Source organism: Coregonus lavaretus (assembly GCF_964263955.1).
Source record: "Coregonus lavaretus genome assembly, chromosome: 21".
Classification (NCBI taxonomy): domain Eukaryota; kingdom Metazoa; phylum Chordata; class Actinopteri; order Salmoniformes; family Salmonidae; genus Coregonus; species Coregonus lavaretus.
The window spans coordinates 40,941,153-40,957,907 of NC_140008.1; the positions used below are offsets into that span (position 1 = coordinate 40,941,153).

General features: G+C 43.2%; 1 protein-coding gene across 1 annotated transcript in view; it reads right to left on the reverse strand.

Moving 5' to 3' along the window:
* Nucleotides 1–16,755, reverse strand: part of LOC311148544 (VWFA and cache domain-containing protein 1) — a gene marked incomplete at its 5' end in the record, with an annotated part of 101,945 nt that overhangs the window by 52,728 nt on the left and 32,462 nt on the right. The window contains 2 exons of the mRNA XM_084185527.1: nt 3,316–3,464; nt 12,270–12,332. Of these exons, the coding sequence (XP_084041653.1) occupies nt 3,316–3,464; nt 12,270–12,332 (212 nt within the window). The remainder of the gene's footprint in view (nt 1–3,315; nt 3,465–12,269; nt 12,333–16,755) is intronic.

A 16,755-nucleotide genomic window follows, 5' to 3' on the forward strand; every position in this document is an offset into this window, starting at 1 on the left:
TTGAGGTCGCCAACCCATTGGGTTCCAAGCGAGGTATTCATAAATTGGGTGGAGTATATTTTACTTTAAGAAACTTCTCTCCAAAATGGAATTCTTTTTTGGCTAACATACACCTGTGCGCCTTATTTCATACTCAAGATGTTAAACGATATGGTTTTAGTGAAATTTTTGCTCCCATTGTTCGAGACATTAAAGTGTTAGAGAGCGATGGTATTGAGATTCCATTATACAGTGGTTATGTACGTGGCACTGTAGTACAGGTAACAGGTGATAATTTGGGTTTGCATAGTTTGTTTGGTCTGGTGGAGTCTTTCAGTGCAAGGTACTGTTGCAGGTTCTGTTTAGCAGAAAAGGAGGACTTTCAAACAGAATTCTCTGAAGATTCTTCCAAAATAGTTTTACGCACCAAAGATATGCATACTGCTCACTGTCAAGAAATGGCTTGTAATCCATCCCTTCCGTATGTTTTTGGTGTGAAAAGTTCATGCATATTAAATTCATTGAGGTATTTTCACACAACTGAGAACTTCTCAGTTGATGTGATGCATGATGTGTTAGAAGGGGTTGGCCAGTACGAATTGAAGTTATTATTTCTGTATTTGAATGAAAAACATGTTACATCAGGAGAAATACATTCAAGAATACAAAGTTTTGATTATGGTTTCACAGAGAGAAATAACAGGCCTGTGACTGTTAATTTAAGTGAAGGATCTAATGATCTGGGACTGAATGCAATTCAGTCCTGGTGCTTACTTAGGAATGTTCCTCTTATCTTTGGAGATTTGGTAACTTCTACTGACCAACACTGGGGCCTGCTTCTTTTATTATTGCAAATAATTAACATTATATTCTCGCCCATGTTATCTCAAGGTCTATATGTATATTTAAAACATTTGATTGTTGATCACCATACACTGTTTAAGAAGTTGTATCCTCAGAAAAAACTTTTACCAAAGCACCATTTTCTTATCCACTATCCCCGCTGCATCCAGAAAATAGGGCCTGTACTTCATAGTTGGTGTATGAAGGCAAACATAATTTTTTCAAAAAACAGCTTAAATCGTTTAAAAATATTACCAAAACGCTGGCAAAAAAGCATCAGAATCATATGGCATATAGTTGGCGAAGATCAACAACTTTTAGTCGGTTAGATATTGGTCCAGGAAAAATGGTGGCTTTAAATATGGTAAAAGGAGGTTCTGAAATTGCTTTGGCAATGCAAGTGCCCAGTAGCATTCAGGTTATGAAGGTTAATTGGGCTAAACATAATGGGTATGTTTATCGCCCACACTTGGTTATCTGTGGCGAAGTTGACTCTGAAGTGCCCTTGTTTTATCAGATTGAGTCAGTTCTGATAATGTGTGAAAAACTGTTACTACTCACAGTGCCTTTAGTTACATAACTTTTCAAGAACATTTCCATGCATATGAGGTGATCAGATCAAAGCATGATTTAGTTTTTTTTCATGTCGACAACCTGCACTACCCTAGACCTTTTGACATACAAAGGTCATATGGAGGAAATGACACAGCTCTCCTTGTTGTGCCATATTGCTTTCTCTGGTGAACATTTTTATGATGTTATACTTCTGTCATAGACAAGGCAATGGGTGTACAATGTAAATTCACGGACATTGAAATTATACTTTTTTTTTTCAATAAATGTGGGTGCTCTCATCTTGTATTATTGTGCTTTGTTTTATTTGATAGTATTGATATTTCTATAATTCAGTAACACTACATCATATGATTTAAATTTAAAAAAAAAAAACACTGTAGAGAAATGAAAAGTAAATATCATTACACTTTAAAGTGTCATTTTTTAAAGTAAAATTGTAGTTGACTTAACTCTATACAGTGTAATCATATTACTCTCAACAGTGTGATTAAACTACAGTGTTAAATATTTTGACACATTTCATTGTTATTTTTTACACAATATGGAGTAGAATTAACTCTAAAAGTTTTACACTGACCAAAGAGTACATTTTACACTGATTTTGAGTGGGACCAAATGTTATCTGAAACAGAGTTAAATTCAACTCGATAGGAGTTAAATTAACACTTCTGTTTTTACTGTGTATGGGCTAGCTGACACCAGTGGTCGCGTGATGGCTGAGTGACATGGGAAATCCTGTGAACCACCTGACACCGCCAGCTATGACCCGCCATCTGACACAGGAGCAGGCAGCAGCAGCTGACTTTAAGCCCACTGAAGGACGCGTGGGTCTGGCACCAGCCTCTCTGGAGGGTCCAGCACGGCACTGAGTTAGTCTGAAAACAGGCCCTATGGTATTGCACTGGCACAGATTAGATGTATGGCTCTTTAACTTTCCCTGGCTGGGACTGGGTGAGCCTTGGGAGAGGAAAGGTTATTCTGCACTCCTCCAAACGGTCATGCTCCCAAATGAACTTTCTCAAAGTGAGAGCTGTCAGCTTTTTCCCAGTGGGATCCTTTGAAGTTGTAGGAGCGATGCCCTGCTATCAGACAGCCCTCAGAAGTGAGCCTCAATTTTGTGCAACCCTCTTTGCCTCCCTCCACACCCCATCATCTTATATCATCTTCTTCACACTCAGTCCACCCCAGCTCTCTCTCTCTCCTCCAGAATAAGTGTGTGAGAGAAAAGCCTGGACTGGACTCAATTCTGATTAAATTCCACAGGTATTATACTGGAGCGGAGCCAGACTGATTGTGGGAGAAGCAGAGACAGACCCTTCAACTCCAGATAAGTCAGTGGAGAAACTTCAGAGAGATAGAAAACACCATCAAAACTACATTAGGACTGAGAGATAGAGGGAGGGAGAAGCAGAAAAAGAGAGGAAGAGAGGGAGAGAGAGAGCGGGATGTAGACAGCTGGAGCTGTAGAGATTAGGGTTGAAAGTAGCGCTCTCTCTCTCGCCACTATCTCTCGCTCGTTTGAGGTGCGTTTGCTCCTGCTGTAGTGGGAGATTGGTGGAAATAGGCCTTCAGACAACTCCATTACCCATAAACATCTGTCTGGGAGATTTAAATGGCCGCCGAGCAGCGCAGTGGAGATCATCCCACCACTGCTGCTCATGCATGTGTGAATGAAAGGTTGCTGGTTTGAATCCATGCGCCGATTAGGTGAAAAATCTGTCGATGTGCCATTGAGCAAGGCACTTAACCCTAATTACTCATGTAAGTCACTCTGGATAAGAGCGTCTGCTAAATGACTAAAATGTCAATTCTATTTGCAGATTTTGCACACATGGAGATGACTGTTGTTAGAAAGGATTAAAATACATGTAAACAGAGGAAACGGGTAAGGGGTTGTGTGTGTGTGTATATACTCACTCCATCATGGAGGGGGGGATGGTGCAGCAGTCCTGGATGGCGGTGAGGGGGGACGTCAGGTGGGCTGTGTAGGATGCCTCTACCACCTGCTTGTTCCTGTTCACCACATCCAGGTAGCGGTTAAACTTCTCACGGATCTTCTTCGCAAGCTACAACCAATCACACACACACACAGTTAGATATATTCTGTATAGCACACATCATACGTAAGGTTCTCCTTATCATGGTGGAATTACTTATGGAAAACACAATAGCACTCACACACACACAGTCACACGATTAATACGATTATGTTTTTGTTGAGTATCTATTCCCTTTTATTCAAGCAGGGTTGAAGCACGTACGAGTACCCTCACATTCTTTAGGCCTAGGTCTAAACGCAGTCAGATAGGCTACTCCTCTTTATTCCGATTTGAGCAAGGCCCGTATAACACACATAAAGTCCTCATACATTCTGGTTGAATTACCAAGGCAAAGAGCTGAGAACAACATCAAAGACCTCAGAACCAGACTCTGTGTGAAAGCTGTCAACCTTAAGAAGAAATCATGATGAATAAGCCTGCATTACACAGTCAAATGTATGCAAACCAAAAAGAAAAGAAAAAGAGTGATTCCTCACGAAACCAGGACAAAAAAAGACCATGATTCAACTTACATATAGCTCTGACAGACATACTTACACCTACAGACATGCCACCAGGGGTCTCTTTACAGTCCCCAAACCCAAAATTCAAGGCAACGTACACCAAGGGGTACACATTTTGGTTTTGGCCTGGCACTACACCATTGACTCAAATAATCAACTAATCATCAAGCTTTGATAATTTGAATCAGCTGTGTAGTGTTAGGGCAAAAACCAAAACGTGCACCCTTTGGGGTCCCGAGGACCGAGTTTGGGAAACGCTGAATAGAGCCATGATCACATGGAACTCCCTTTATCTCAAACTGGTGCTTGCCTACGGAGCAGCAAGGGGAACTACCCCTGCCTTACCTTCAGGCTATGCTCAAACCCTAAATCCCAACCTGAGCACTCTGTTCTGCCACTTCTGGTCTCTTGGCCCTCCAACACCCCCAAACGTATTAAATAAAAATACTAGTCATATTACAGAGCAAGCAGTACAGCTTCATATGACACCAATTTTTGCTTTGTAGCACCTACAGATTAAACATTATGGAGTCTTAAAGGAGCCCTGGGTAAGGCCAAAATGTCATAAATGCTTTTAGATACAAATGTAAAATATATGTAAACAATCCTTCCCCCAAAAGACCATTCTATGGATGAAATTGTGAAAATCCCCATGGTCTTTTTTTTGTCAAGGTTTCGTAAGGAATCACTCAAAAGGAAAATGTAGTTCCTTAAAAAAGGGGCAGATAATTGAATCGTGTTGGTTAGTGTTAGGCCTGACTAGGCCCCTATGGCCCCCGTCTGTCCTGTGTTAGTGTGTCAGCTAACGCTAGGCATACATTACAGCTCTCAGAAGGGGAGTTATGGCTGACTGCACGCATCTCTGAGCCTCACTCAAAAAGGGTTCCCACCTGGGGGACACTAATAACCAGCGCACTAGCAGCTCCTCACAACAGGTTCCTGTTCCTACTCTGGAGCCAAGGAAAACCCCCACAGAGAACCAACCTAGTTAGAACCTACGGGACCGTGGCAACTCACACCCACTCCCATGCATTCAAGCACAGGCTACATAGCCTGCATAGGACAAGATAGGTTAGAAATTAACACAAACAAGCACTGATAACTCACAAACTCAGAACATACAGTGCCTTGCAAAAGTATTCATCCCAATTGGCGTTTTTCCTATTTTGTTGCATTACAACCTGTAATTTAAATTGATTTTTATTTGGATTTCATGTAATGGATATACACAAAATAGTCCAAATTGGTGAAGTGAAATGGAGAAAAAAAAAACTTGTTTAAAAAAACTCTAAAAGATAAATAACGTAAAAGTGGTGCGTGCATATGTATTCATCCCCTTTGCTATGAAGCCCCTAAATAAGATCTGGTGCAACCAATTACCTTCAGAAGTCACATAATTAGTTCAAATAAAGTCCACCTGTGTGCAATCTAAGTGTCACATGATCTGTCACATGATCTCAGTATATTTACACACCTTTTCTGAAAGTCCCCAGAGTCTGCAACACTCCTAAGCAAGGGGCACCACCAAGCAAGTGGCATCATGAAGACCAAGGAGCTCTCCAACAAGGTCAGGGACAAAGTTATGGAGAAGTACAGATCAGGGTTGGGTTATAAAACAATTCAACATCCCACGGAGCACCATTAAATCCATTATTAAAAAATGGAAAGAATATGGCACCACAACAAACCTGCCAAGAGAGGGCCGCCCACCAAAACTCACCGACCAGGCAAGGAGGGCATTAAAAAGAGAGGCAACAAAGAGACCAAAGATAACCCTGAAGGAGCTGCAAAGCTCCACATCGGAGATTGGAGTATCTGTCCATAGGACCACTTTAAGCCATACACACGCCACAGAGCTGGGCTTTACGGAAGAGTGGCCAGAAAAAAGCCATTGCTTAAAGAAAAAAATAAGCAAACACGTTTGGTGTTCGCCAAAAGGCATTTGGGAGACTCCCCAAACATATGGAAGAAGGTACTCTGGTCAGATGAAATTGACCTTTTTGGCCATCAAGGAAAATGCTATGTCTGGCGCAAACCCAACACCTCTAATCACCCCGAGAACACCATCACGTGGGGATGTTTTTCCATCGGCAGGGACTGGGAAACTGGTCAGAATTGAAGGAATGATGGATGGCGCTAAATACATGGGAAATTCTTGAGGGAAACCTGTTTCAGTCTTCCAGAGATTTGAGACTGGAACGGAGGTTCACCTTCCAGCAGGACAAGGACCCTAAGCATACTGCTAAAGCAACACTGGAGTGGTTTAAGGGGAAACATTTAAATGTCTTGGAATGGCCTAGTCAAAGCCCAGACCTCAATCGAATTGAGAATCTGTGGTATGACTTAAAGATTGCTGTACACCAGCGGAACCCATCCAACTTGAAGGAGCTGGAGCAGTTTTGCCTTGAAAAACGGGCAAAAATCCCAGTGGCTAGATGTGCCAAGCTTGTAGAGACATACCCCAAAAGGCTTGCAGCTGTAATTGCTGCAAAAGGTTGCTCTACAAAGTATTGATGTAGTTATGCACGCTCAAGTTCTGTTATTTTTGTCTTATTTCTTGTTTGTTTCACACCCAAAAATATTTTGCATCTTCAAAGTGGTAGGCATGTTGTGTAAATCAAATGATACAAACCCCCAAAATAGGAAAAATGCCAGGGGGGGTGAATACTTTCGCAACCCACTGTACAGTAGGCTTTACCAAGACTCAAAGACTAAAATCGCATCAAGTCACTACATTCACTCACTGCCTGGAGAAAAAAGAACTTGGAAGAACCGCTTCTACCGCAACCAGTCTCTACTACTGCAACCAGTCTCCATGTCTGTCCACATCCCATAATGAGGCATACCTGCCAACACAGCCCTGGCCCAGGCCAGGAACAGGGAAATGTGCTGTGACCCATTGACCGCGCTACACCTAATCAGCCAGTCGCTATTCCTATTAATCCGACAGCCCAGCCGCTGCTCCTATTATGGCATTATACAGGGCCAGCTGAGTCACCCTGAATTACACAGCCACCCGATACACGAGTCCCAAATGGCACCCTATCCCCTATATAGTGCACTACTTTTGACAAGGGCCCATAGGGCTATGGTCAAAAGTAGTGCACTATGTAGGTAGTACGTTGCAATTTGGGACACTCGCCGACATACTGTACACCCCCTCACAGACTGGGCCGGAACAGCACGCTCACACAGCAATTAGCCCCAATGTGGACTCTCTATTAGGTGTGTCTCAATCACTGTTGAGCTGTCCAAGTGCCTTCACAGCCCTAGCCACAGCACAGTGGGGGTAAGACTGAGAAATACCCATTCATGAGTCCAGAGGAACTAGAAACCAAAGTCCTGCAAGGCACAGGTTTAGTGAATTAGGACTACTTTTCTGTAGCCAAAACCACCCTCCCTCCCCACCTGCCACCTCTGTACCCACAAATCCCAACCACCCTCCCGCCTACCCCGGTCTCACCGCTCACTCCTCCCACCTTCACTATAACACATATTGGGCCCTGCCCAGCCAGTCCCAGACCATGCAGTATTATTGTGTGGCTCTGGTTCAGGACGGTTACGGCTAGGTCTGGGTTAGGGAGGAGAGCTGTGACCTGTGTCAGTACCAGGGTAGACTGGGAGAATGTTAGAGAATAAATAGCCCATCAAGGTCATTCCATGGAACTGAATAGAAAACACAGAAACCCCTCCACTAGCCCCGACTGGCCTTTTACATAAATGTCACCGTCAGACCACTGCCTCCACCTCTAGTCTCCTGAGTCCCTGGGGGCTCAGGCACACTCTGATAGACAGACTGGGCTATTAGACTGGCTACCACACACGTACATACAACAATGCGTCCATCTACAGGCCGTTTTGACCTTAGGCTAGCTGCCATCGTCTGCCGTCTCTCTCGCTTTGCTGAGTCCATCTCATCTCCCCAGAGGACCAAACAATAGACAATAACACTGAGGAGTTCTAATAGGAAATGTCCACTCCACTGTCTGGCTCAGTCCGAGTGGGCTCTTCAAAGACCCCCTCTTCATTTTGGTCTGAGATTCATTTCCTGATAACACACAACTTCCTTACACGGCTCTCGGGGAAGAGAGCAGTAACCTGCACTATACAATTACCGTAAAAACACCTCCTAACCCAAATAAACATCTACAATCATGTTCATTACACTTTAAACGTTTTGGGATGAGTGGCGAGGGCCAGCCTACGTCATTTTTCAGTGGCAGATGTCCTCTCCCTGCTCCTCTCCTGGCTGAGTAATGAGAGGGAGGTAGAAGGGGAGCCAGTCTCAAAGCCAGGCTCTGTCTCTCTGCCTGTCTTTCTGTCAGTCTTTTTTCTTTCGGCTTCCTCCCCACTGTGGATTCAACTCTAATTGGTGCTGTTTGGCTGCCATGGTGCCAAAGTGTCATTTCCCTCCTGCCTCCTACCCAGGGAGAACCATGCCAGCAATGCCAGGGCTGGCACCGTCTGGTCTTAGTAATGCTAAATTGTCAGGAGGCTTAGAGGCATGCAATTGCTATCGTACTTCATGTCAATATTTTTTATGAATTCAAACAGGTTAAGAAACATTCTTTGAAGAAAATAACAAAAAACGGAAGACTGCTACATGGAAAAGTCTCCAGCCTACCTCCAAGGAAACGGACAAGACAGAAAACATTCTAATCAACCGAGGTATCTACTGGCCGGTTGCGTTAGCATGGTTTCTGGAACCTTTGAAATAAAAACATACTGTTACTAAATGTCCACACACAAGGAGTGGTAACCTATGCAGTCTACAGATGGATACTACCAGAGCCATATATAGAGAGAGAGAGTTAGGCCAGGTTTTAGAATGGCTGCCAAGTTAGCGCCCATATAGAACTTTATTCTTGGACTGTTGGTGCTGTAACAATAGGAGAGTGCCTCCAACAATTCCCAATGAAAGGACCTGCTGAAAACAAGCTAAACAGAGCAGTGAATTTAACAGACGTTTTTATTGACTAGCATTCAGGAGAATGTGTATCCAAATATTTACTGTGTTGTAGTGTCAACAAATTGCATATCTGCTTTCACTGGACATCTTCATAGGTTTTGGAAACGATCAGAAATAAACCTTCACCTCTCTCCCTCTACCTAATGAGCATGGATTAGATGAATGAGAACAGTAGCTGTGGGGCAGAAACAGAGAGTAAGACAATGTATCAAATGACCTATTGATTAAACTGATCCAGAACCAACCACTGCACTGTATATTATACTGAGCCAGTGGAAATAGTAGTAGCAAGTCTACCAAACCATGCAGTGGAAACATCACCGACCACTGCAGTGGAGGAATGGGAATGGGCAGTAAGCTAACAGTGCCAGCTTATTTGCTCTGCCAACGGTAACCAGACCCATAAGAACACACACACACACACACACACACAAATATACATATATGTGTATATATACATATACATATGTATATACATGTGTATATATATATATATATACATACATACACACACACACACCTCAAAAAAATAAAGGGAACACTTAAACAACACAATGTAACTCCAAGTCAATCACACTTCTGTGTAATCAAACTGTCCACTTAGGAAGCAACACTGATTGACAATACATTTCACATGCTGTTGTGCAAATGGAATAGACAACAGGTGGAAATTATAGGCAATTAGCAAGACACCCCCAATAAAGAAGTGGTTCTGCAGGTGGTGACCACAGACCACTTCTCAGTTCCTATGCTTCCTGGCTGATGTTTTGGTCACTTTTGAATGCTGCCGGTGCTTTCACTCTAGTGGTAGCATGAGACAGAGTCTACAACCCACACAAGTGGCTCAGGTAGTGCAGCTCATCCAGGATGGCACATCAATGCGAGCTGTGGCAAGAAGGTTTGCTGTGTCTGTCAGCGTAGTGTCCAGAGCATGGAGGCGCTACCAGGAGACAGGCCAGTACATCAGGAGACGAAGGAGGAAGCCGTAGGAGGGCAACAACCCAGCAGCAGGACTGCTACCTCCGCCTTTGTGCAAGGAGGAGCAGGAGGAGCACTGCCAGAGCCCTGCAAAATGACCTCCAGCAGGCCACAAATGTGCATGTGTCTGCTCAAACGGTCAGAAACAGACTCCATGAGGGTGGTATGAGGGCCCGACGTCCACAGGTGGGGGTTGTGCTTACAGCCCAACAGCGTGCAGGACGTTTGGCATTTGCCAGAGAACACCAAGATTGGCAAATTCGCCACTGGCGCCCTGTGCTCTTCACAGATTAAAGCAGGTTCACACTGAGCACATGTGACAGAGTCTGGAGACGCCGTGGAGAACGTTCTGCTGCCTGCAACATCCTCCAGCATGACCGGTTTGGCGGTGGGTCAGTCATGGTGTGGGGTGGCATTTCTTTGGGGGGCCGCACAGCCCTCCATGTGCTCGCCAGAGGTAGCCTGACTGCCATTAGGTACCGAGATGAGATCCTCAGACCCCATGTGAGACCATATGCTGGTGCAGTTGGCCCTGGGTTCCTCCTAATGCAAGACAATGCTAGACCTCATGTGGCTGGAGTGTGTCAGCAGTTCCTGCAAGAGGAAGGCATTGATGCTATGGACTGGCCCACCCGTTCCCCAGACCTGAATCCAATTGAGCACATCTGGGACATCACGTCTCGCTCCATCCACCAACGCCACGTTGCACCACAGACTGTCCAGGAGTTGGTGGATGCTTTAGTCCAGGTCTGGGAGGAGATCCCTCAGGAGACCATCCGCCACCTCATCAGGAGCATGCCCAGGCGTTGTAGGGAGGTCATACAGGCACGTGGAGGCCACACACACTACTGAGCCTCATTTTGACTTGTTTTAAGGACATTACATCAAAGTTGGATCAGCCTGTAGTGTGGTTTTCCACTTTAATTTTGAGGGTGACTCCAAATCCAGACCTCCATGGGTTGATAAATTTGATTTCCATTGATAATTTGTGTGATTTTGTTGTCAGCACATTCAACTATGTAAAGAAAAATGTATTTAATAAGATTATTTCATTCATTCAGATCTAGGATGTGTTGTTTAAGTGTTCCCTTTATTTTTTTGAGCAGTGTACATACATACACATATATAATTTTAATGGTAGGTCTGTGAGCTGAAGTTGAAGCGCAGCTGGGTCATGCAGCAAGACAATGATCCAAAACACACAATCAAGTCTACATGAAAATAGCTAAAAAGCAACAAATTGGAAGTTTTGGAATGGCCTAGTCAAAGTCCAGACCTAATCCCAATTGAGATGTTGTGGCAAGACTTGAAACGAGCAGTTCATGTTTGAAAACCCACAACTTCACTGAGTTAAAGCAGTTCTGCATGGAAGAGTGGGCCAAAATTCCTCCACAGCGACGTGAGAGACTGATCAACAACTACAGGAAGCATTTGGTTGGAGTCATTGCAGCTAAAGGTGGCACAACCAGTTATTGAGTGTAAGGGGGCAATTCCTTTTTCACACAGGGGAATTGGGTGTTGCATAACTTTGTTTATGAAATAAATATGTAATTGTTGTGTTATTTGTTCACTTATGTTCCCTTTATCTAATATTAGGTTTTGGTTGAATATCTGATAACATTCAGTATCACAAATACACAAAAGTAGAGAAAATTAGAAAGGGGGCAAATACTTTTTCATAGCACTGTACATATATATACAAATATATACACACACTTTCGTACATAGCGCAAATACTAAACGTTTAACTACTTTAATACATATAAGTGACAGTCCGCACTTTAACCTCATAGTCATTGTACTTTTGGAGCCCACAGTATATTACGGTGCTCTCAACACACTGGGCTGGGCACAGTGGACTTTGCCTTTCTGAATTGCTCCAGGGGATTAATAAAGTTTATTTAAACAGATCTAGGATTCTAATGTAGCCTCTTTATTGCCAACAATGGGAGAGGGCAGATAAAATGACATTATTTCAGTCTTTAATACTGCATTAGAGTACAGGTAGAGGAGCCATGTTTTTATTCCAGCATCAAATTGTCAGAGTGAAGCCTTACTGCACTGACACTGTGTAGTGCATGCGAGAATGGGGGAGAGAATGGAGTCGAGGAGTGAAAAACAGAAAAAGAACTTCAAAGCCAATGTGACGGCAGCTGTAGAATTTTAATAAGCCCTCCTTTCCTCTGATGATGGCTGTGTGTGTGTGTGTGTGTGTGTGTGTGTGTGTGTGTGTGTGTGTGTGTGTGTGTGTGTGTGTGTTACTGCCGCACAGACAATCACAAGCGCACATACACGCACGCGTGCACACACACACAGGAAGATAGCACAAGCCTATAAAAGCAAGAGCACCCAGTGACTCACCTGCTGTACCTCTGTCTCTCCGTTTGATGTCTTCTCTGTGTACACAAACGAGTTGAAGATTCTCTGCAGAGAGAGAGAGAGAGAAACATTGTTAGTATGCTGTAGAAAGACTTACTGCAGTCATTCATTTAAAAACAAAATCACTGCATACAGATGCAAATCCACATGGGATTTTTTCTGATAGCTTAAAGGCCCACTGCAGTCAAAAACATGCTTTTCCTGTGTTTTATGTATATTTCCACACTATGAGGTTGGAATAATACTGCGAAACTTTTAGCGTAAGAGCTGTTTAAAAAGACCACCTGAAATTTCAGCCTGTTTTGGTGGTATGGGGTTTTGGCCTTCCATGGTAACATCACTATGCGGTAAATAACTTAATAGACCAATAAGAAAGAGTTCCAAACCTCTCTGCCAATAACAGCACATTTTCAGTTTTCCCCTCCCCAGTCAGACCACTCCCAGAAAGTCCTAGCAAAATTCTTGCTTGAGAAATTGCCCTTTGATAAGAAGCTATTTTTGTTTCTTTTTGACCATTTTAATTGAAAGCAATCACAGTAAGGTACTTAAATAAGGTACTTACAAGCATTGCTACACCCACAATAATGAAGTTTGCCAATGAACATCTGAATGATTCAGAGGAGAACTGGGTTAGTGTTGTGGTCAGATGAGACCAAAATGGAGCTATTTGGCATCAACTCAACTCGCCGTGTTTGGAGGAGGAGGAATGCTGCCTATGACCCCAAGAACACCATCCCCACCATCAAACATGGAGGTGGAAACATTATGCTTTGAGGGTGTTTTTCTGCTAAGGGGACAGGACAACTTCATCGCATCAAAGGGACGATGGACGGGGCCATGTACCGTCAAATCTTGGGTGAGAACCTCCTTCCCTCAGCCAGGGCATTGAAAATGGGTCGTGGATGGGTATTCCAGCATGACAATGACCCAAAACACACAGCCAAGGCAACAAAGGAGTGGCTCAAGAAGAAGCACATTAAGGTCCTGGAGTGGCCTAGCCAGTCTCCAGACCTTAATCCCATATAAAATATGTGGAGGGAGCTGAAGGTTCGAGTTGCCAAACGTCAGCCTCGAAACCTTAATGACTTGGAGAAGATCTGCAAAGAGGAGTGGGACAAAATCCCTCCTGAGATGTGTGCAAACCTGGTGGCCAACTACAAGAAATGTCTGACCTCTGTGATTGCCAACAAGGGTTTTGCCACCAAGTACTAAGTCATGTTTTGCAGAGGGGTCAAATACTTATTTCCCTCATTCAAACTCCAATCAATTTCTAACATTTTTGACATGCGTTTTTCTGGATTTTTTTGTTGTTATTCTGTCTCTCACTGTTCAAATAAACCTAACATTAAAATTATAGACTGATAAATTCTTTGTCAGTGGGCAAATGTACAAAATCAGCAGGGGATCAAATACTTTTTTCCCCTCACTGTAAATTACAGTAATAAGATTGTGTTATGCCTTCAGAAATCAAACCTGCCTGCTATTGCCCATTGAAGATAATTGGTTACAAGGAATTTTACTCTCTCATAGGTCAGTTCTGCCATGTTACAACCATTATCAAATGCTTTCCACTTTGGTAAAATGCTGCCTACAGGCTGACTGACTGCAAAATAACCTGAACCCATTCAACACACTTGCTGTAGGCAACATACTGTACAATACACATTTTACATTTTAGTCATTTAGCAGACACTCTTATCCAGAGCGACTTACAGGAGCAATTAGGGTTAAGTGCCTTGCTTAAGGGCACATAGACAGATTTTTCACCTAGTCGGCTCGGGGATTAGAACCAGCGACCTTTCGGTTACTGGCACAACGCTCTTACCCACCAAGCCACCTGCCGCCCCACATCTTCTACAAATCATTAAACACGTAAGCCTAGGCATAAACCCATATTTTGAAGCAATAATAGACGTCCTATGACCTCAGCACCAACACAAACTCCATAATCCCACAAGAAAACTTAACACCTGCACTGGTATGGTTTGGTTCGCTATATGCACACTGACATACAAAAACGCACACCCACGAACAAAACTTTTTAAGCAAGCTTGTCTCCTGAGTAGTATACACATTGTGGCGCTCACACACACCCCCCAAACATCTGGCACAACATTTAGTGCAAGATACAAACACACAGGGAGGCACACTAAAACAACAGTTAAATAAATGTTGACTTTGTGGCAGGTGTTTCACTGTAAGCTTCTCCACTGCCTCACTACAGATACAGACCACCCCCTGTCCAGTCCTGTCCACACCTACTGTAGGACACATTACAGAATAGAGGGGCACCAACTACCCAGCATGCCTCACTCCACTCTGCCCAGAGTTCACTCCACTTTATTGCATTACCATGGTAACCCACCACCACCCCAGATGTCAAAACAAGGAATGATTTACGGGACCTCACACAATCAAGAGGAGACTTGTCACGCTGAACTAGGTTCCTAAATATCAACAGAAGAGAAAGCTGGAAAGCCGGCTGTCAGGTACAGAATAGTCCTGTCTGAGCTGGTTTTATTCTCTCTACTGTAGTTAAAGTCAAAAAGCTGCACATTTTACCCACAGTGTTATTTGGAAAACTACCCCAACCTTCGTGGAAAAGGGCCCTGGATGTTTAATTAAATTGTGAAATAAACACATGAAGCACAAAACACAAAACTGAACCACCACCACGGCTAGCTATCTTCCCCCGTGCAGGCTGTTTGTTTTTGGATGTGGTCCAGCTATACCCTGGGCAGGGAGGAATGCCTCCATCTGTAACTCAATACGGCTCACCCTGGCTGGGCCACCGGGGCTCCCCTGACCCAGAGAGTCCATGGGGAAACAGACTAGAGGCGCACACACACACGTCAGGATCCTACTAGGGCAGGGTGAGCTCTGAGAAGGTGCGCCTGGAAAGCCAATTCAATATCAACAAATTAGTGTGACAAAGTTGGATATCTGGGTAGTTGATGTGACACCCCTTATTTCTGACTTATACCAAACCTTGGAAAGGCCTCTTCAATGACCAAACCCACCCACGGCCTCATTTGCCCAAATGAGTCTCATGCACCTTTCACATAGGATTTACAGTATGTTGCCTGTAAAAAAATGTGTTACAATTTATATGACCCCCTTTCAAAATGTCCAATTTTTACCACATAAGCCTTTTATACATGCCATGATGGCGATGAGTGGGAGAGGTGTGCAGATGTGGGTGGGCGTCTATTTTACTAAATCCAGGGTAAATCCATTTGAAATCAATAACTTTGACAGCATCCCTTTTGATTTAAACAAAACTGTCCATACATGTTTGCACATTGAAGAAGTGGCCAGAAAGTTACTTTTTGGACCTGAATGCCAAAACATTCAGGAGATAAAGGTGCTCAAAGTAGACCCATTCTGCATACAGGCAATTCCAAGGCAACGGAATTACGCTTTGACTCAGTTTTTTCACTTTAAAAGGTTTGAAAACAAAAACCATTGATTTCAAAGTTTAGAACACCATACAACTCTATGCACAAGGACTACTTTAAACAATTTCCACTGAAACATTTTAAAAAACTAATTTAGTGGAAGAAATGTGCAGATGCAAACTTTGGTAACGGAATTACTGTAAAATCTCCCTCAGGTTATTATATGACCACGTTTTCCAAAAACTCTTAAATATATGCTCCGAATTAAGATTCAAAGATGTCTGCAGAAAGAATGGTGTGTCAGCTATGATATGGCATCTTGAGTTTAAATACATCTATTTTGGTTATTGAACTACGTAAGTGAAGTGGATTCACACCCAGTAATGGAATTACATTATGGGTCCCTGATCTGTACTACACAGAAATGCATAATTTTGGGTATTAATGTCATTCTCCTCATGTTTCACAAGTTTGGACATCACAGTGCAGCACAGTAGAGCACAGTAGAATACAGTGCAGTACAATACAGCACAGAAGAGTAGGGTAGAGTACAGTACATAACAGTACAGTAAATATAGTTCAGCACAGCACAAAATACTGTACTCTACTCTATAGGGGCAGCAATTAGCTTCGAGCGTTGGGCCAGTAACCAAAAGGTTGCTGGTTAGAAAAAAAACGGTTGCTGTGCCTTTGAGCAAGGCACTTGAGCCTAATTGCTCCAAGGGTGAGATACAATGGCGACCCTGGCCGTGACCCCACTCCCTGCAGATGTCTCACACTGTAACAGGACACAAACACACACCCCACCCCCCAAATTATATTATCATTATCATGTACTATACTCTGCTGTATTGTACTGTACTCTACCCACTGTATTGTACTGTGCTATCCAAACATACAGTAACAGTCAAAGGTTTAGACACACCTACTCATTCAAGGGTTTTTTCTTTACTTCTACTATTTTCTACATTGTAGAACAATAGTGAAGACATCAACACTATGAAATAACACATATGGAATCATGTAGTAACCAAAAAAGTGTTAAACAAATCAAAGTATATTTCATATTT